Source organism: Neoarius graeffei, chromosome 26 (genome assembly GCF_027579695.1).
Source record: "Neoarius graeffei isolate fNeoGra1 chromosome 26, fNeoGra1.pri, whole genome shotgun sequence".
In the NCBI taxonomy this organism is placed as follows: domain Eukaryota; kingdom Metazoa; phylum Chordata; class Actinopteri; order Siluriformes; family Ariidae; genus Neoarius; species Neoarius graeffei.
The window spans coordinates 35,532,677-35,553,656 of record NC_083594.1 but is presented as its reverse complement, the minus strand read 5'-3'; the positions used below and the strand labels follow the sequence as shown (position 1 = coordinate 35,553,656).

The window sequence follows — 20,980 nt, the reverse complement described above, 5'->3', positions numbered from 1 at the left end:
GAGAGAGGAGCTGCTGGCCCTGAAAACAATGGGACAAGCCGGGATACGACACCCCATCCCGGCGGACCTGAGGAGGAAACCCAGGGGCTGCAAAGCCGGGGCTAAGCTAAAGGTTAGGCTAGCGGACAACCGGCGGTGCTACGAACCCTCCATAATCATGGGGAATGTGAACTCGCTGTCGAATAAGGTCGGCGAGCTATCCGCACTGAACAACCAGTGGATTTACCGGGAGAGCAGCTTATATATTTTTACGGAGACATAGCTAACACACCTTGTACCGGATGTTAATGTGGACCTGCGGGGATTCACTGCTGTGAGAGCCGACAGAGACACTAAAGCATGCGGGAAAGGCAAAGGTGGAGGACTCATCATTTACGTGAACAACCGCTGGTGTAACCCGGGACATTTCTCTGTAAAGAGAGTCTTATGTTGCCCGGACTTGGAGCTGCTAGCATCACCATCTGTGTTTACATCCCTCCGAGGGCAGACACAGCCGCTGCATGTGAGAGGATTCACTCTGTCACAGCAAGGCTGCAGACACAGCACCCTGAGGCATTTATGATAATTTCTGGGGACTTTAACCATGCAACTTTGGACTCTACTTTGGCTGCTTTTTACCAGGCTGTGGACTGTATCTTTTTAATTTCCCTGAGGGAACCCTCCCAAAGGGATCAATAAAGTTCTATCTAATCTAATCTAATCTAATCTAATCTAATCTAATCTAATCTAATCTAATCTAATCTAATCTAAGTAAGTGTATTATCGCCCAGCGCTTTCGTGTTGTTTACTTTTGTGTGTGTCAATAAATAAAATTATCCGTGTACCACACAAACACAGGAACACCTAATTTACAGTATAGTCTCTCTTATTTCTTACCCTGGCAACAGTCAACTTGAGAATTGCCGATTTTCTTGGTCTTTTTCTCGGCACTGCTTGGTCCTTGGCTTTTTCCGGGTGCCTCGCACGAAGCGCTCCCATTTCTCTCTCATTGTCCGGTCTTTTGGAAAACGATGAGTACTCATCATGATTGGTGTTGCTACACCCTCCTACAATACATCTGTTAACCATTTTAATAATTACGTGATAACGTTAAAGAAATTTGCAGAAAACCACCAGGTCGTTTTCTCATAAGCAAACCAGTGCTGACGTAGGATTCAGAAGGAGGCGTCCCGCACGTGACGTCATGAAAATCAATGTTTGCCAGGAAATCCAAATGCCAAGTTTTTTCAGAGGCAGACAAATTCGCCTCAAATGGCTTGATTTCAACTGATTTTTTCTGGTATTGCGCAAGGTAAAAAAATTGCACAAAATGCAAAATGTGACAGATATTTGACCAAAGTTTAATATAAAATAGGAGAATTACATTGATCTTGCTCCTGAATTTACCCGTGATATGCACTTTAAAGCTTTGAGCTACAGATCTGGGAGTTCAAATCCCAGTGCCACCAAACTGCCACTGTTGGGTCCTTGAGCAAGACTCTTAGTCTTTAACTGCTCAGTTGTATCCTGTCTCAAATATAAGTCAATTTCAGCCAAAATAAGCAAATGTGGATTTTTTTATTTTTATTTTAAAATATAGCAATTAGGGGTGGCACGGTGGTGTAGTGGTTAGCGCTGTCGCCTCACAGCAAGAAGGTCCGGGTTCGAGCCCCGTGGCCGGCGAGGGCCTTTCTGTGCAGAGTTTGCATGTTCTCCCCGTGTCCGCGTGGGTTTCCTCTGGGTGCTCCGGTTTCCCCCACAGTCCAAAGACATGCAGGTTAGGTTAACTGGTGACTCTAAATTGACCGTAGGTGTGAATGTGAGTGTGAATGGTTGTCTGTGTCTATTGCCGCTTTTCCACTACCAACGCGGCTGAGTTGGGCTGAGCCGTGCCGTGCTGAGTCGAGCTGAGTGGGGCTGTTGGAGTTGCATTTCGACTACAACCGCGCTGAACCGTGCTGGCTGGAAGTGGGTGGACACATTGGGTAGAGTTAGCGAAAGTGGGTGGATGTCACGTGATGTCGTTAGGCGGCGCAAACAGTGACATCAGTGATCTTTTAAGCGGTAGTCTCACGACCCGGATAGTAAACAATAAACATGGAGTCGTTAGTGTTGCTGGTCTTGGTGCTGTGGCTTGTTGTTACCGACAACGCCAACTGATACTGGCAAGAGCGTATAGATGAGGCGAGGCGCATAAGGCTTCAGAAATTCTCGTAATTCGTAATTCTTCTTCTTCCGGGTTTACAGTGTTTACAGATCCCAGCGTGCTCGCGGGGCGTGTATGGGCATGTGAGGACACTCCTCCTCACCATTCAGTGGACAGGGGAGTGTCTCCTCACGCCCCTAGCCCCACTCGGCTCGGTTTGGCTCGTTTCAGCCCTACTCCAAAACCGTGCGAGTTTTGGGTGCTAAGCAGGGCTGAAGCGAGCTGAGTCGTGCTGCTCTAAGGTAGTCGAAACGCGAGCCGTGTCGGGCTGAAGTGAGCTGAAAAAGGGTAGTGGAAAAGGGCCATTTGTGTCAGCCCTGTGATGACCTGGCGACTTGTCCAGGGTGTACCCCGCCTTTCGCCCGTAGTCAGCTGGGATAGGCTCCAGCTCACCTGCGACCCTGTAGAACAGGATAAAGCGGCTACAGATAATGAGATGAGATGAGATATAGCAATTACCTGTCAATATATTTTACAATTTATTTCATTTACTGGACATTTACAGTACTTTACACTGTTAAAAAAAAAACATCTTAGTCTAAGTCCTCCAGGCTGACAGTCTACAACCCCGATTCCAAAAAAGTTGGGACAAAGTACAAATTGTAAATAAAAACGGAATGCAATAATTTACAAATCTCAAAAATTGATATTGTATTCACAATAGAACATAGACAACATATCAAATGTCGAAAGTGAGACATTTTGAAATTTCAGGCAAAATATTGACTCATTTGAAATTTCATGACAGCAACACATCTCAAAAAAGTTGGGACAGGGACAATAAGAGGCTGGAAAAGTTAAAGGTACAAAAAAGGAACAGCTGGAGGACCAAATTGCAACTCATTAGGTCAATTGACAATAGGTCATTAACATGACTGGGTATAAAAAGAGCATCTTGGAGTGGCAGCGGCTCTCAGAAGTAAAGATGGGAAGAGGATCACCAATCCCCCTAATTCTGCGCCGACAAATAGTGGAGCAATATCAGAAAAGAGTTTGACAGTGTAAAATTGCAAAGAGTTTGAACATATCATCATCTACAGTGCATAATATCATCAAAAGATTCAGAGAATTTTGGAAGAATCTCTGTGCGTAAGGGTCAAGGCCGGTAAACCATACTGGGTGGCCGTGATCTTCGGGCCCTTAGACGGCACTGCATCACATACAGGCATGCTTCTGTATTGGAAATCACAAAATGGGCTCAGGAATATTTCCAGAGAACATTATCTGTGAACACAATTCACCGTACCATCCGCCGTTGCCAGCTAAAACTCTATAGTTCAAAGAAGAAGCCGTATCTAAACATGATCCAGAAGCGCAGACGTCTTCTCTGGGCCAAGGCTCATTTCAAATGGACTGTGGCAAAGTGGAAAACTGTTCTGTGGTCAGACGAATCAAAATTTGAAGTTCTTTATGGAAATCAAGGGCGCCGTGTCATTTGGACTAAAGAGGAGAAGGACGACCCAAGTTGTTATCAGCGCTCGGTTCAGAAGCCTGCATCTCTGATGGTATGGGGTTGCATTAGTGCGTGTGGCATGGGCAGCTTACACATCTGGAAAGACACCATCAATGCTGAAAGGTATATCCAGGTTCTAGAGCAAAATATGCTCCCGTCCAGACGACGTCTCTTTCAGGGAAGACGTTGCATTTTCCAACATGACAATGCCAAACCACATACTGCATCAATTACAGCATCATGGCTGCGTACAAGAAGGGTCCGGGTACTGAACTGGCCAGCCTGCAGTCCAGATCTTTCACCCATAGAAAACATTTGGTGCATCATAAAACGGAAGATATGACAAAAAAGACCTAAGACAGTTGAGCAACTAGAATCCTACATTAGACAAGAATGGGTTAACATTCCTATCCCTAAACTTGAGCAACTTGTCTCCTCAGTCCCCAGACATTTACAGACTGTTGTAAAGAGAAAAGGGGATGTCTCACATACCCCTTTTCCACCAAATCAGTTCCAGGGCTGGTTCGGGGCCAGTGCTGGTGCTGGTTCACAACTCGTTCAACTTGCAAGCCAGCTGAGAACCAGTTTGCTTTTCCATAGCTCGCGGTGCTAAGGGAAGCCACGTCATTACGTCGTTGTATACATCAGTTACGTCGCTACGTTTGCATAAACCTTGGTGCGAATATCGAAGCAAAAACAACACGGAAGAAGCAGCAGCAGCAACAACAATAACAACAATAATAATAATGGATGACTTTGCGTTTGTACAGCTGCTGCTTCTCGTCGCTTAAAAATGGCGATCTTTCGCGGTCTTGTTATTGTTGTTGGTCTTAACAACTCCGCCCCCCCGCTGAAGCAAGCGGTTCTTTCCTCTGGCCTAGCAGAGAGTTGGCGCTAGCCTGGAACCGGTTTTTCTGGCCCCAGAGCCAGTTCTTTGTCAGTGGAAACAGAAAACCCGGTTCCAAACTAAGCACTGGCCCCGAACCAGCCCTGGAACTGCTTTGGTGGAAAAGGGGCAACAGTGGTAAACATGGCCTTGTCCCAACTTTTTTGATGTGTTGTTGTCATGAAATTTAAAAATCACCTAATTTTTCTCTTTAAATGATACATTTTCTCAGTTTAAACATTTGATATGTCATCTATGTTCTGTTCTGAATAAAATATGGAATTTTGAAACTTCCACATCATTGCATTCCGTTTTTATTTACAATTTGTACTTTGTCCCAACTTTTTTGGAATCAGGGTTGTATGACTAAATGACTGAAAACTAGATGGTGTTCTGTGATGAGACTGTACACATCCTTATTATATACCCAGACAGGTCAGACATACTGATTAACAGTCAGACTTCTTAATGACCCTGTGTGTTTCTGATTTCTGAGAAAATATACCCCCACTATGGTATCCGGTTTGTTTTCATCTGCTTTATTTAACAGACGTGGACATTACCTCATGTGCATTCAGACATCAATAGACACTCAGTGGCCAACAAGGGCCATTAGGTCACAGCATGGATTAGGATCACAAAGGAAAGCAATGATGGGACAAAGAGGTGTGGTGCCAAACCTTAGACAGGGCCACATAGGGGAATTTGTCCATCTCCAGCTGACCCTCCTCTCCATAGTGGCCGCTTAGCTGACCCTTCAGGATTCTCGCCGCTGTCACTGTAGATACACCCATACCTAGACAAAGTTTAGAGCATTACCTTTCACTGTGACTCACCATATTATGCATATAATAGCATATGCAACAGGGATGCTTATGTGTTTCTTAAAATAATTTGGCTAAAAAAAATAACAGACAGAAAAGAATCAGTTATCTAAGAGCTGGAAGTCAACATCCTTGCAATTAGAAACCAATGAACTATGTTTAATATTGAAGCAAAAATAAATTATAGGGATTTTGGTTTTGACCTAATTTGTTTCATGTTTTGTGAAAAACTGCCTTGTAATAGTAAGATACTTAGTATTCTGCAATACCATTGCACACAGGAAGCATAATCAACAGAGAAATTCTCTCACACTAACATTTCTGCCCACAACTCACTGGCATTCAGTGTCATAACTTACCAGGAAGCCAATGACTTGGGGCAATTTGCATATCCATTGCTGCTTAACTCAATCTAATATGCTACTGCACTTGTTGACTAGTATACTTGTGTATTGGTTAGTGTTAAACCCTTGTAGCCTCTCCTGAGTGTGGGCTTGATTCATTTTAATTTTTCTAACACCTCACATGATATAAGCAGAATTTTATGAAGAATAGCCTCTTTCATTATGCAATCTGTTAAATGTATTGCTTGATACACAGACGTGTTAAATTGAGCGCCTCATATTATATAGTATGCTTAACCCAGTAGTGCTAGTCTATATAAAACTGCACACAAAAATGCATTCTGCCATAGTGCATCATCTATTAAACTGAATCACATTGGTTTTATTTATTTATTTATTTATTTTAGCAATTTTTGGATGCCTAAAATAATGATATTTTATGTGGATTACATGATTTTATGTGGAAGATAAAAAGTAAAGTTTCCTTGTAACTTGTTTTGAATGCAGCGTGATAGCATTTTCAGCAGGGATTCATATTTCTCTGAAATGAGTCACTGGAATTCATGTACACATCATGTAGACAAAAAAAAACAACACTCGCCTAAACATATACTAGAATAACATAACATACATTTCATGTGCTATAATATTATTATTCTATTCAGGTTGATTTTCAAATCAAAGTTCTTCCCACACCATGTGGTGCTGAGCTCTGTTTCTGTAGCCCCCAGCCTATTACATAGCTAGGGTTACAGTGGGGGCTAGTCCTCTGGTAACTGCGAGAGTTTGACTCCTCACTCGCATCTGAGTTGCAGCGTGCCTTGCCAGACGGTACCATTTTTATGATGGTCTTTGGTATGACCCAACCGTGAGTAGAACTCCCGATCAAGAGGCAGACACGCTAACCACTAGGCCAATTTGTGGTTACAGGTTGATTTTGTGCTCTTGCAAATATTTTGCTCAGACACTCATCAGGAGCACAGCTTTTAGGCAGTGCCTAAATATCTAGATTAAGACAATTGGTGGCCATACCAAATACTTCTGATAATTTTTAATAAAGTATTTAATATTAAAAATTATTTTGACTACATTTGTCTATATTAGTAAACATAATACAACATAACATTTGTAGTAGTTTTTTAAATAAATAATGCAAAAAAACCACCTGCCTCAGAAGTGAACTTGTGTTTTTTGGATCCAACCATAAATTTCTAACTTGAAACAATCTAAAATAAATTATATGAGATATACAGATTTACAGGGCCACTAATATCACTTACCATCTCCCAGGAAGAGGATAAGATTCTTGGCAATGTTTGTGTTATGCTCTTTCTTCAGAGCCTTCATCAATGTACGCTGTGCCCATGAGTTCCAAAATTCAGGATCCTTCTCCTGATCTGCAGAGCACCAAATCATATGAACATGTTGCCTTCAATATCAGCAAGGAAATGTTTATCAAAAATTTTAAAAAGTCTAAATATGTTATGTTATGTCTAAATATGTTAGGTTATGCCTCAAAAAAAATTAATTTCCAAATAAATAATTATGCCACCTATACCATTATTCAAGACAAGACATGACATAACCACTAAAGTCCTGTATCATTGGTGAACCAGGAGGAAAATGACATGGCAGCATAAATAATAATCTCTCTGCCTTTTGCAGGGGACTTAAGCCTCTCATCAGTGAATAACATACGTAAACATAAATTAGCACATGATGGCAGGGTAAAAATTTGTGTTATTATTCACACTGTGAAGTAAGGTAGCCTGAGACTGCATTCACTTTTTGAAGTGATGCTAAGCAAGCAAAACATTTTTAGAATAACAATAAAACCTTGTCAGCCCTGTGATGACCTGGCGACTTGTCCAGGGTGTACTCCGCCTTTCACCCGTAGTCAGCTGGGATAGGCTCCAGCTTGCCTGCGACCCTGTAGAAGGATAAAGCGGCTAGAGATAATGAGATGAGATGAGATGAGATGAGATGAAACAATAAAACCTAATGTCAAAGTTACAAGCTACATTTTTTTTCAAAGATGATATAATCAAGAAACATGTATTTTTATTATACTGTAGGTTTTATTATGTAGTCTTGGAAGTGTCAATAAGGTTTTTGAACTACTTAAATTGATTATTTTAAGAATTCAGGAGGGTTTTTTTGTTTTATTTTAAATATTTGGTCAGAAGTGGCCTCTGTTAAAAAGAAAGAGTTAATGTTAGATTTTTTTTTGGGGGGGGGGCTTTTTTCACCTCTATTTGGATAGGACAGTGCAGAGACAGGAAACGAGCAGGGATCGAGAAATGACCTCGGGTCGGAATTGAACCCGGGTCCCCGGACCCATGGTATGGCGCCTTATCCACCTGAGCCACGATTGGGACTGGCACTAATTATGCACTGGCTTGTGCAACCCCAGTGGCTGGGTATTTTACCATATCTGCATGTCTTTGAACTGTCAGGGAAACCAGAGCACCCAGAGGAAACCCACACAGACATGGGAAGAACATACATGAAAAGACCCCCCCCCATCGGCCATGAGATGCGAACCCAGAACCTTCATGCTGTGAGACGACAGTGCTAAACATCACACCACCATGCCACCTGCATAGTTATAAAAATTAAAAAGCAAAACAACTGAGAGACATGTAGTTCTGAAAACATAATCTTTCATTTATTTGTCAGAAATACTGTAACAAAAAAGATGATCTAACTTTTTCCAAGTGTGTGCAGAAATCAATCAAGTACAGAGCTCAATAAATTACTTGATAATTATAGAACCCTGTTTCCAAGAAAGTTGGGACATTGTGTAAAATGTAAATAAAAACAGAATGCCAAGATTTGCAAATCATGGAAACACTGTATTTAATTGAAAAGAAATTGAAAATAGTACAAAGACAACATATAAGTATTTAAGCTAAGAAATTTTATTGGTTTTTGAAAAATATATTCTAATTTTGAATTTGATACCAACAACACATTTCAAAAATGCTGAGATGGGGCATAAAATACTGGAAAATTTGTGTAAGGTTAAAAAAATAATAATAATAATAATTAGGTTAATTGGCAACACATCAGTAACATGAGTGGGTATAAAAAGAGCATCCCAGAGAGGCTGAGTCTCTCACAGGTAAAGATGGGGAGCAGTTCACCACTCTGTGAAAGACTGTATGGACAAATAGTGCAACAATTTAAGAATAACATTCCTCAATGTAACACTGCAAAGAATTTGGGGATCACATCATCTACAGTACATAATATCATTAAAAGAAGATTCAAAGAATTTGGAGAAATCAATGTACGCAATGGACAAGGCTGAAAACCACTATTGGATGCCCGTGATCTTCATGTCGCGTCACCTCATACCCAAAACTCCACTTCCCATAATGCACAGTGGTCTTCCAACATGGCCACCGTGCACTGCACAGATTCTCCAGAATATTGAGTAAATATTCTCACATGGTTCTTGTTACTTCCACATCACCGTCTGCTATAAATAGACTCTACACAAACACTCATTGCAAAGTATCACTTATCCTGTCCACACTAGGGATTTTGTACCGATACGAAACTACTTTCGTACTGCAACACCTGTCCACACTAGCAACTATACCGGTACTGTAGCGGTATAACTGTATCAGTACGAAACCCACAAACGTATGGGTTTCGTACCGGTACAGTATCGGTACTGTAGCGCTTCGCTGTAGTGTGGACAGATGAAGCGGTTCTGTATCGATACAAATATAATGCGCATGCGTAATGTTTTTTTTTTCCGTTTCTGGTTGAGAGTACGTCGTGCGCATTCTGGCTGCCGCTTCTCACCAGAGCTTTTTTTTTAATTTTTTTATTTTCTTTCTTTTTCAATTTTCATTTTATTTATTTTTTTTGTGTGTTTGTGTAGTTTTGATGTTTGTTTGAGTGTTTTGTCCGCCGGTTGTGGTGTAGCTCCGGACCCAGTTTTGAGCGTTGGTTCCCTCTAGGCCTTGGTTCGCTGTGAGTGATGCCTGCGCTCCCAGCTGTGGACTGCAGTGAGCTCGCTGCTCATTTAACATTCGTGGTTGTCCAGTGCTCTGCGCTTTAATGCTTGGCGTGATGTTCCGAGCGATGTTGCTCGGTGGTGTCGCGCCGGCTGTGCAGGCGGTTTGGGACACACCAGCGCTCTGCGTGGCGGAGCTTCTCTGCTCGCTTTGTGGATCCATGGCGTGGTGTTTGAGCAATGTGGCTGACGGCGTCACGGCGGCGGTGCTGGAGATGTGGGACTCGTTTTCATGCGCCTTTTGGTGGGACTGTGGCTGCTACACCACGGGAATTACATCCTGACCCCTACTTGGTGGACTTTTTGGGGGCCAAGCAGCAAAGCTGCGAAGGCACCCATAGTGTTTCTACTGGTCCTTATTATTATTATTCAACGTTCTTCCGCCTCTGCAAGTCTATGGCAGCCCATAGAACCGTCTGGTAAAAAGTTGTGAAATTTTGCACACTGATTCTAGACAGTGTCAACATTCCTCTCAGCAAATTTCAGGCCTCTCCTTTAAAAGCTCTAGCGCCACCAACAGGTCAAAGTTGCAGGTACATTTCTGCTTGTAACTTCTGAACTGTTGGTCCGATTTTCAAAAACTTGGTATCCCTGGAATCCTTGGGCCAAGACGAATCCAACGGACCCCATGACGTCATTTTCCGCCCATACGGTTTTCCCGCCATTTTGAATTTTGTCAAAATCAGTTAAAACGCATCAACTCCCTCAATTTTTGACCAATTTTTCCCAGACTTGGTTGATAGCATAAGTGGACAAAGCCGCACAAAAGTTATGCTCAGTGTTTTGAATTTCACAAGTGTTTGGCCGTGGCAGCCGATCAAATTTGGCTGCGCAGACATAAAACAGGAAGTGTGCTCATATCTCTGCCACCCTTTGGCATATCTTAACGAAACTTGGTGGCATGATGCCCCACCCCTCCACAAATGCCCACAAAAAATTTGGAATAAATTTGCCACTAGGGGGCACTATAACTAGGAAAAATGACTTTTGGCTCATATCTCATGATGCGTTTTGGGGAGAAACAAAATTCCACTATCTCTGGAATCCTTGGGTCAAGACAAATCCATCGCACCCTATGACGTCGTGTTCTGAGTTGAGGATTTTCCGCCATTTTGAATTTTGTTAAAATCAATGAAATTCTATGGCAAGCCATAGAACCGTCTGACGAGAGGTTGTGAAATTTGGCACACTGATTCTAGGCTGCCTCAAGGTTCTTCTCAGCAAATTTCAGCTCACCACCTCAGACTCTCTAGCGCCACCAACAGGTCAAAGTTGGAAGTACATTTCTGCTTGTTACTTTTGAACCCTACATCCGATCGTCAAAATCTTAGTATCTCTGGAGTCCTTCGGTCAAATCGAATCCAAATCGCCCTATCTCGTCATATTCCACCTGGGAGATTTTCCGCCATTTTGAATTTTGTGAAAATCAATTAAAATGCTTCAACTCCCTCAATTTTTGACCAATTTTTCCCAGACTTGGTTGATAGCATATGTGGACCAAGCCACACAAAAATTATGCTCAGTGTTTTGAATTTCATAAGCGTTTGGCCGTGGCAGCCAATCAAATTTGGCTGCGCAGACGCAAAACAGGAAGTGTGCTCATATCTCGGCCGCCCTTTGGCTTATCTTAACGAAACTTGGTGGCATGATGCCACACCCCTCCAAAAATGCCCACAAAACAATTGGAAAAAATTGGCCGCTAGGTGGCGCTATAACTAGGAAAAATGAGTTTTTGCTCATATCTCATGATGGTTTTTGGGTAGAAACAAAATTCCACTATCGCTTGAATCCATGGGTCAAGCCGAATCCATCGGATCCTATGACGTCATATTCTGCCTTGCGGATTTTCCGCCGTTTTGAATTATGTTAAAATCAATGAAATTCTAAGGCAACCCATAGAACCGTCTGACGAGAGGTTGTGAAATTTGGCACACTGATTCTAGGCTCCCTCAAGGTTCTGGTCAGCAAATTTCAACTTACCACCTCAAACGCTCTAGCGCCACCAACAGGTCAAAGTTGGAAGTACATTTCTGCTTGTTACTTTTGAACCGTACATCTGATTGTCAAAATCTTAGTATTGCTGGAATCCTTCCCTCAACACGAATCCAACACTCCCTATGACGTCATATTCCAACTGGTAGATTTTCCGCCATTTTGAATTTTGTGAAAATCAATTAAAATGATTCTCCTCCCTCAGTTTTTGACCAATTTTTCCGAGACTTGGTAGGTAGCATAATTGGACCAAGCCGCACAAAAGTTATGCTCAGTGTTTTGAATTTCTTAAGCGTTTGGCCGTGGCAGCCAATCAAATTTGGCTGCGCAGATGCAAAACAGGAAATGTGCTCATATCTCGGCCGCCCTTTGGCTTACCTTAACGAAACTTGGTGGCATGATGCCACACCCCTCCAAAAAGGTCCACAAAACAATTGGAACAAATTGGCCGCTAGGGGGCGCTATAACTAGGAAAATTGACTTTTGGCTCATATCTCATGATACCTTTTGGGTAGAAACAAAATTCCAGTATCTCTGGAATCCTTGGGTGAAGCCGAATCCATCGGATCCTAGAACGTCATATTCTGCCTTGCGGATTTTCCGCCGTTTTGAATTATGTTAAAATCAATGAATTTCTAAGGCAACCCATAGAACCGTCTGACGAGAGGTTGTGAAATTTGGCACACTGATTCTAGGCTGCCTCCAGGTTCTTCTCAGCAAATTTCAACTCACCACCTCAAACTCTCTAGCGCCACCAACAGATCAAATTTGGAAGTACATTTCTGCTTGTTACTTTTGAACCGTACATCTGATCGTCAAAATCTTAGTATGACTGGAATCCCTCGGTCAAACGGAATCCAACGCGCCCTATGACGTCATATTCCACCTGGTAGATTTTCCGCCATTTTGAATTTTGTGAAAATCAATTAAAATGCTTCTCCTCCCTCAATTTTTGACCAATTTTTCCCAGACTTGGTGCAAAGGATAAGTGGACCAAACCGCACAAAAGTTATGCTCAGTGTTTTGAATTTCGTCAGCGTTTTGCCATGGCAGCCAATCAAATTTGGCTGCGCTGATGCAAAACCGGAAGTGTGGTCATTTCTTGGCCGGCCTTTGGCGTACCTTAACGAAACTTGGTAGCATTATGCCACACCACTCCAAAAAGGCCCACAAAATATTTGGAACAAATTGGCTGCTAGGGGGCGCTATAACTAGGGAAAACGTCTTTTGGCTCATATCTCATGATGCTTTTTGGGTAGAAACAAAATTCCACTATCTCTGGAATCCGTGGGTCAAGCCGAATCCATTGCACCCTATGAAGTCATATTCTGCCTTGCGGATTTTCCGGCATTTTGAATTTCGTGAAAATCAATTAAAATGTTTCTCCTCCCTCAATTTTTGACCAATTTCTCCCAAACTTGGTACATAGCAACTGTGGACTAAGCTGCACAAGGGCATTACCTGGCCCAAGTGCATTCTGCTGGCCTGATGACTAGGCTAATATGTTGCTTGGCCCCCACATTGCTGCTTGCAGCTATATTTACTTTTATTTTTTATTTACTCATCTATTTATTTTATTATTTTTTATTGTTTTTTTTTCCTTTTTTGTCTATAATTGTAAAGTGTCCTTGGGTTTCTTGAAAGGCGCTATATAAGTTGAACTTATTATTATTATTATTATTATTATTATTATAATGAACCATTCCTACTTCTTCCGGCAATACGCACGTGCTTTCCAGCTGTAAATAAAACGTCAAAATGGCTCAAAACGACCGTGGAGCTACATGGAGCAAAGAAAGGGGGGAAAAAGGAGGGAGGAAGAAAGGAGGAAGAGGGGAAAAGGGAGAGAAAGGGAGGGGAAGAGAAGGGAAGAGGGAGAAAGTGAGGGTGGAGAAAGGGAGATTCATTTTTGTGGCAGCAGGGGCATGGTCAAGCGCCGGTCTGTGACAGGAGGGCGGAGTCAGGGAAGGTGAGTGGCAGAATAACTACACCTGAGAGCAATTAACCTGTGTTTGTGTCTTCCCAGTGACCGCGCCCTACTTAAGGAGGGAGAGCGAGAACAGAGGATCTCATGCTGAACCAGGCGCTGTGTGTGTGTGTGTGTGTGTGTGTATCTGAAAAGTGCATACATAATTGTTAACCTGAAAAGTGTAGCAATAAAACGTGCTGTCAAACCTGATCTCTGTCCTGCCGTCCTCTGTGCTCCACCCACGAACGCTGAACCGTTACAGTGGTGCCGAAACCCGGGACCTGGAGCACAGCAGCCTCACAGCCCCATGGAGTCCTCCCCGTTCGCTGAACTGATCCACGCCCTGGCCACGGCCCAGCAAAGCCAGCACTAGGCGCTACTCACCCTCCGAAAGGAGCAAGAAGAGCGGTTCGAGGTCCTGGTGTTGGCCCAACAAGAAGATCGCCAGGCGTTCCGGCACCTCCTCGCGTCGGCGGGGCCCACCAGCGCTCCTACCGCGGGCCCGTCTCCCCTCACCATCACCAAGATGGGCCCGCAGGACGACCCCGAGGCGTTCATCACGCTCTTTGAGCAAGTCGCCGAAGCCTCGGGGTGGCCGATGGAGCAGCGAGCGGCGTGCCTCCTCCCCCTGCTCACGGGAGAAGCACAGCTGGCCGCGCTACAGCTCCCCGTCGACCGCCGGCTGGCCTACGCGGACCTCCGCCGGGCCGTCCTCCAGCGCGTAGGGCACACTCCAGAACAGCAGCATCAGCGCTTCCACGCGCTGCGCTTGGAGGAAGTCGGCCGGCCGTTCGCGTTTGGCCAGCAGCTCCGGGACGCCTGCTGGCGGTGGCTGAGGGCCAACAACCGCGACGCCGAAGGAATCCCCGACCAGGTGGCGCTGGAACAGTTCGTCGCTCGCTTGCCAGCAGGAACTGCGGAGTGGGTCCGGTGCCACCGCCCGGTGTCACTGGATCGAGCAGTCGAGCTGGCGGAGGACCATTTGGCGGCTGTCCCGGTGGCAGGACAGCAGATGGCATCTTCTCTTCTCTCCTCTTCTCTCTCTCTCTCTCCCCCTCCTCCTGTGTCCCGTCCTCGCCCCATTCCCCCTCCGCGGAGGCGGGGGCCGGCACCTCCCCAGCCGGCCTGCCGCACCCGCGGTGCCCTCCCGTTTCTCCCTTCTGTGTCTGTCTCTCCCCCACCTCAGGTGAGTGAGCTCCAGATCACCGGTGCAGAGGGAAAGCCCGGGCCGGTTTGCTGGCGCTGCGGGGAGCCGGGCCACCTTCAACAGCAGTGCACGGCAATGGAAGTGGGCGCGGTGGTTCGGATCCCCGACGCGCCAGAGGCCGCCCTCGATCGGGCCGGAGCATATCGCATACCGGTGAGTATCCAAGGGGCTACATATCAGGCGTTGGTGGATTCTGGTTGTAATCAGACCTCAATTCGCCAAAGCCTGGTTCAAAACGAGGCATTGGGGGGAGCACAAGGGGTGAAGGTGTTGTGTGTGCACGGGGATGTTCACAGCTACCCTTTGGTGTCGGTCCACATTATTTTCAGAGGGGAAAAATTTATAGTGAAGGCAGCGGTTAATCCCCACCTTACCCACTCTCTAATTTTGGGGACTGATTAGCCGGGATTTCGGGGTTTAATGACACGCCTAGTAGAGAGTGGGTCCTGCCATTTGACAGGGGGAGGTCCCGGGGTCGCTTTGGTGGGAGCAGCTGTCACAGAGCCGTCTACGCCATCTCCACGTCAGAGTGAGGAGCCGCCAGCTCCTCCTCTCTCTATTGGGGAATCCCTCGCGGATTTCCCATTACAGCAGTCACGAGACGAGACTCTGCGGCATGCGTTTGACCAAGTGAGAGTAATCGATGGTCAAACGCTCCAGCTGAACGCCACCCCGTCCTTCCCCTACTTCACGATTATGAAGGATAGATTACACCGAGTGACACAAGACACTCAAACTAAAGAGCGAGTCACGCAGCTTTTGATTCCGAAGAGCCGCCGGGAATTGGTATTCCAGGCGGCTCACTTTAATCCCATGGCTGGACACTTGGGCCAGGATAAAACACTAGCCCGAATAATGGCCCGATTCTATTGGCCGGGGATTCGCGGCGATGTCCGTAGGTGGTGTACGGCATGCCGCGAATGCCAGTTAGTAAACCCAGCGGCCATTCCAAAAGCGCCTTTGCGCCCTCTACCGTTAATCGAGACCCCATTTGAGAGAATTGGGATGGATCTCGTCGGGCCATTAGATCGGTCAGCACAAGGGTACCGCTTTATATTAGTTCTGGTGGACTATGCAACGCGATACCCGGAAGCAGTGCCTCTGCGCAATATCTCAGCACGCAGTATTGCAGAGGCACTCTTCCGCGTCATCTCCTGAGTTGGAATCCCGAAAGAGATTCTGACTGATCAAGGCACTACGTTTATGTCACGAACACTGCGCGAACTGTATGGGTTATTGGGGATTAAGCCAATCCGCACCAGCATGTATCACCCACAAATGGACGGTTTAGTGGAACGATTCAACCGCACCCTCAAAAATATTATTAAGAAATTCGTAAGTGAGGACGCATGTAATTGGGATAAGTGGCTCGAACCCTTGCTGTTCTCAGTGCGAGAGGTCCCCCAAGCCTCCACAGGGTTCTCCCCATTTGAATTATTATATGGGCGTAAGCCGCGCGGCATCCTGGACGTGCTGCGGGAAAATTGGGAGGCGGGACCTTCACAAAGTAAGAACGAAATTCAGTACGTTATGGACCTGCGCGCAAAACTCCACACGCTCACCCACCTAACTCAGGAGAATTTGCGGCAGGCCCAGGAACGGCAAGCCCGCCTGTACAACAAGGGTACGCGCCTTAGAGAGTTCACACCGGGAGATAAGGTACTCATACTGTTGCCCACGTCGAGCTCCAAATTGATCGCCAAGTGGCAAGGACCCTTTGAGGTCACACGGCGAGTCGGGGACGTCGACTATGAGGTGAGGCGAACAGACAGGGGTGGGGCGCTACAGATTTACCACCTCAATCTGCTTAAACTCTGGAACGAGGAGGTCCCCGTGGCGTTGGTGTTGGTGGTTCCGGAGAAGGCGGAGCTGGGGCCGGAGGTTCAAAAAGGGACATTGGCATCACGTACCTCTCCGGTCCCCTGTGGAGACCACCTCTCCCCGACCCAACTCACGGAGGTCGCCCAGTTGCAGACCGAGTTTTCGGATGTGTTCTCGCCCCTGCCCGGTCGCACTAACCTCATAGAGCACCACATCGGGATGCCCCTGGGGGTGGTAGTGCGTAGCCGCCCTTACAGGCTACCCGAACACAAAAAAAAGGTGGTTCGGGAAGAACTTCAGACCATGCTCGAAATGGGCATCGTCGAGGAGTCCCACAGTGACTGGAGCAGCCCGGTGGTCTTGGTACCCAAGGCCGACGGGTCGGTCCGGTTTTGTGTGGACTATAGGAAAGTCAATGCGGTGTCTAAATTTGACGCGTACCCAATCCCTCGTATTGACGAGCTGCTCGATCGACTAGGCACGGCTCGCTTTTATTCGACACTGGATTTGACGAAGGGATATTGGCAGATCCCCTTGACTCCACTATCCCGAGAAAAAACGGCCTTTTCCACACCGTTTGGGTTACACCAATTCGTCACACTTCCATTTGGGCTGTTTGGGGCGCCCGCTATGTTTAAGCGGCTGATGGATCGGGTCCTCCACCCCCACGCCACCTATGCGGCCGCCTATCTTGATGACATCATCATATATAGTAATGACTGGCCGAGGCACTTGGAACACCTAAGGGCCGTCCTTAGGTCGCTGAGGCAAGCGGGTCTCACAGCCAACCCAAAGAAGTGTGCGATTGGGCGAGTGGAAGTACGGTATCTGGGCTTCCACTTGGGCAACGGGCAGGTGCGTCCCCAAATTAATAAGACCGCAGCGATTGCGGCCTGCCCGAGGCCCAAGACCAAAAAGGGGGTGAGACAGTTCCTGGGGCTGGTTGGCTATTATCGTAGGTTTATACCTAATTATTCGGACGTCACCAGCCCGCTGACTGATCTCACTAAAAAGGGGGCACCAGATCCGGTCCAGTGGACGGAGCAATGCCAGCGGGCTTTTTCAGAGGTAAAGGCTGCACTGTGTGGGGGGCCACTTCTACACTCCCCTGACTTTTCTCTCCCCTTTATGTTGCAGACTGATGCGTCGGACAGAGGGCTGGGGGCGGTTTTGTCCCAGGAGGTGGAGGGGGAGGACCGCCCCGTCCTATATATAAGCAGGAAGCTGTCGGTGCGTGAGGGGTGCTACAGCACCATAGAGAAAGAGTGTCTGGCCATCAAGTGGGCGGTCCTCGCCCTCCGGTACTACCTGCTGGGGCGCCCTTTCACACTCTGTTCGGACCACGCGCCCCTCCAGTGGCTCCACCGCATGAAAGATGCCAACGCGCGGATCACCCGTTGGTATCTGGCACTCCAACCCTTTAATTTCAAGGTGGTCCACAGGCTGGGGGCGCAGATGGTCGTGGCGGACTTCCTCTCCCGCCAAGGTGGGGGGGGAGTCGGCTGCAGGCCGGACGGCCGCCCGGCCTGAGTCGGGCGGTGGGGGTATGTGGCAGCGGGGGCGTGGTCAAGCGCCGGTCTGTGACAGGAGGGCGGAGTCAGGGAAGGTGAGTGGCAGAATCACTACACCTGAGAGCAATTAACCTGTGTTTGTGTCTTCCCAGTGACCACGCCCTACTTAAGGAGGGAGAGCGAGAGCAGAGGATCTCTTGCTGAACCAGGCGCTGAGTGTGTGTGTGTGTGTGTGTGTGTGTGTATCTGAAAAGTGCATACATAATTGTTAACCTGAAAAGTGTAGCAATAAAATGTGCTGTCAAACCTGATCTCTGTCCTGCCGTCCTCTGTGCTCCACCCACGAACGCTGAACCGTTACAGTTTTCTTTGTTTCTTTCTCAACTGCCTCGCGCGTTTTATATGATTCGACTGAATAAATGACCACCAGAAATACAGACTGTACATTGACAACAAAAAGCACACACACGTTGTTTCATCCGCCATATTCTCGGAAGGAAGTTACTCGGTAACCACGGAAACATTTCGCGCACGCGCATTTCAACTACCGTGAAAGAAAACCGCAAACATTTCTCGCTAGTGTGGACAGATGCACAAAACTGCAGAGGTGGGGACTTGAGACTTGGGGACTTGGACTCGAGTTGACTCGAGTCACTGTTTTCATGACTTGTGACTTGACTTGACAAAACATGAAAATACTTGAGACTTGACTTGGACTTGGAAGTTTAAGACTCGGGACTTGACTTGACTTGACACACGATGACTTGAGTGACTTGAGTGTTATTTCCATCGTGTTTTTATTGTGAAAATAAAATGTAATATGCACATACTTCAGTAATTTTGATTGCACTGCCGTTGCGTTGTCACCGCCCTGTCCATCAGGCACGCTCTCTGCGCGGGCTATATACCGGCACGCCCCATGCCACGATGTGTTCACAGATTTCACATCATATCATCAGCCATCCCAAGAGTAATCACTTTCGGCTTCAAGGGCTACTGCCTAGAAGGTAAACGACGAACGGCGCAGTGCAAGATTTGCAACGTGACGATTTCTGACAGCCAGACCACGACCTCCAATTTCGTCCGGCATTTGAAGATCCATTCTGCCCAGTAAGTTTATTAATGTGTTGTTATTTGGTGATAGCAGCTAAACTCCTCGTTAGCCAATGTTAGCCACGAGAGTGAGCGGTAGGAGGATTTTAGCCGTTGCAGATGTAGCTAGGGATTCAGTTTATTATTGTGAAATTCTTATGTGAATGCTGGTAAGCAATGTAGTTACATCAAGTTTAATGATATTGTATATCAGTAGTAGTAAGTTGATTGTGCACTTTGCAGTCGTGATGCTGAATAACATAAGCAGCTTCCTACCCTGTTGTTCTGTTTCAGGGTTAAGCTAATGGTCAGCTTGTGAACATGTACACGTTCATGAGCAGTACAAATTCGTGTAAGTGTGTTCGTGTACATTAGCCAGACTGTCCATAGGGCATAGAGGCAGGGGAGTTTATCATAGCCATTTGAAATAGCAGTGCAGCAACCTGCACATTTTTTTCGTCACACTACGTTTTTGTATTTTGAATATACCTTTTCTTTTTATTCTATGTGTGTGTGCACTTTATGGAGCAGCTCTGAATTTCATTATACTCTGTGTGATGACAATAAAGGCTTTCTATTCTATTCTATTCTATTCTTAAAAAGTCTCTGGGTAATTGTTCAAGGAAAGATGAATCCCGCGCACTGTCCTTTCCGTATTGTTCCCGAAACGTTGCACTTGTGGTAAGGAGGACAGTGCGTTAGCCACGACCGAAACGTTGTGAGCAAAGTTCCTGTGGAAAGGAATGCGTGGGATGCATATTTCATTTAACATTTATTTCCGTAACAATCTATTATAGCGGGAACCAGGATTCCCACGCCAAAGTCGTTCTATATGTCCCCGCTCCGCACAGGCTGAGGCAGCCTCGGAGAGGGAGAGAGCGAGAGAGCGCTTTTGCACACACCTCTGTAGCTTGTCATATGGGGTAAGATGATGTCACTTGCATGGGCGAACAGGTCTTCTTTTTGAGACCTAAATTATGTCTGACACATTTCTCTATCCTTTGGGGTTTTTTTTTTACTGGTGCAAACATACATCGAAGTCACTTCAGGTTTCTCCAAGTGTATCTTATTAATAATAATCATCTCATCTGACGTGATTAGAGATTGGAGGAGCTCATGCCCCTGTTAACCCAAGGTGTCGTCCTACCCCCTTTTAACTACGCACATAACAGAATGCCAATTCTCTGCATGAGTAGGCTACCATAATGGGGTGTTTTTTTCATTAATTTTTGCATTTACTATTTATATGTATTTATTTATATATTGTTTAGTTTTATTTTATTGTGAAAAATGAGACAGACAGCTCCCTGAATTTTTCATCTTCCTTTGCTGTTCTTAAACTTCAGGGTGTACAGTTACATTAAACATAGTGTGTACGGCATTAGACACGGTGTTTGACTTTGGCCCCAGAACTTCATTTCGGTGCATCCCTAATAATTAATTAGATGGCCTGTTACTGGATCAAGTAAAGGTGTTAGTAGCGGCTGCTGTTATTCCCATCACTGATCAGAAATAAATAAAATATAAAAATTAATGAATGAGGCAGTAGTGTGTAGACCTGCAATTTGTGATGCAAGGCATCATGGAATCTGTTGTGCAGGCGAGAGTGAACTATGAAACATAATACTTATAACAAGTTAAAGCAGTAAAAAGATTGCATAAACTG

At 45.8% G+C, this 20,980-nt stretch overlaps 1 protein-coding gene across 1 annotated transcript in view; it reads right to left on the bottom strand.

Moving 5' to 3' along the window:
• The window catches only part of alpl (alkaline phosphatase, biomineralization associated), a 177,633-nt gene that overhangs the window by 53,026 nt on the left and 103,627 nt on the right, over nucleotides 1-20,980 (bottom strand). The window contains exons 3-4 of the mRNA XM_060909801.1: nucleotides 6,973-7,089; nucleotides 5,205-5,320 (exon numbers count right to left, since the gene is read on the bottom strand). Of these exons, the coding sequence (XP_060765784.1) occupies nucleotides 5,205-5,320; nucleotides 6,973-7,089 (233 nt within the window). The remainder of the gene's footprint in view (nucleotides 1-5,204; nucleotides 5,321-6,972; nucleotides 7,090-20,980) is intronic.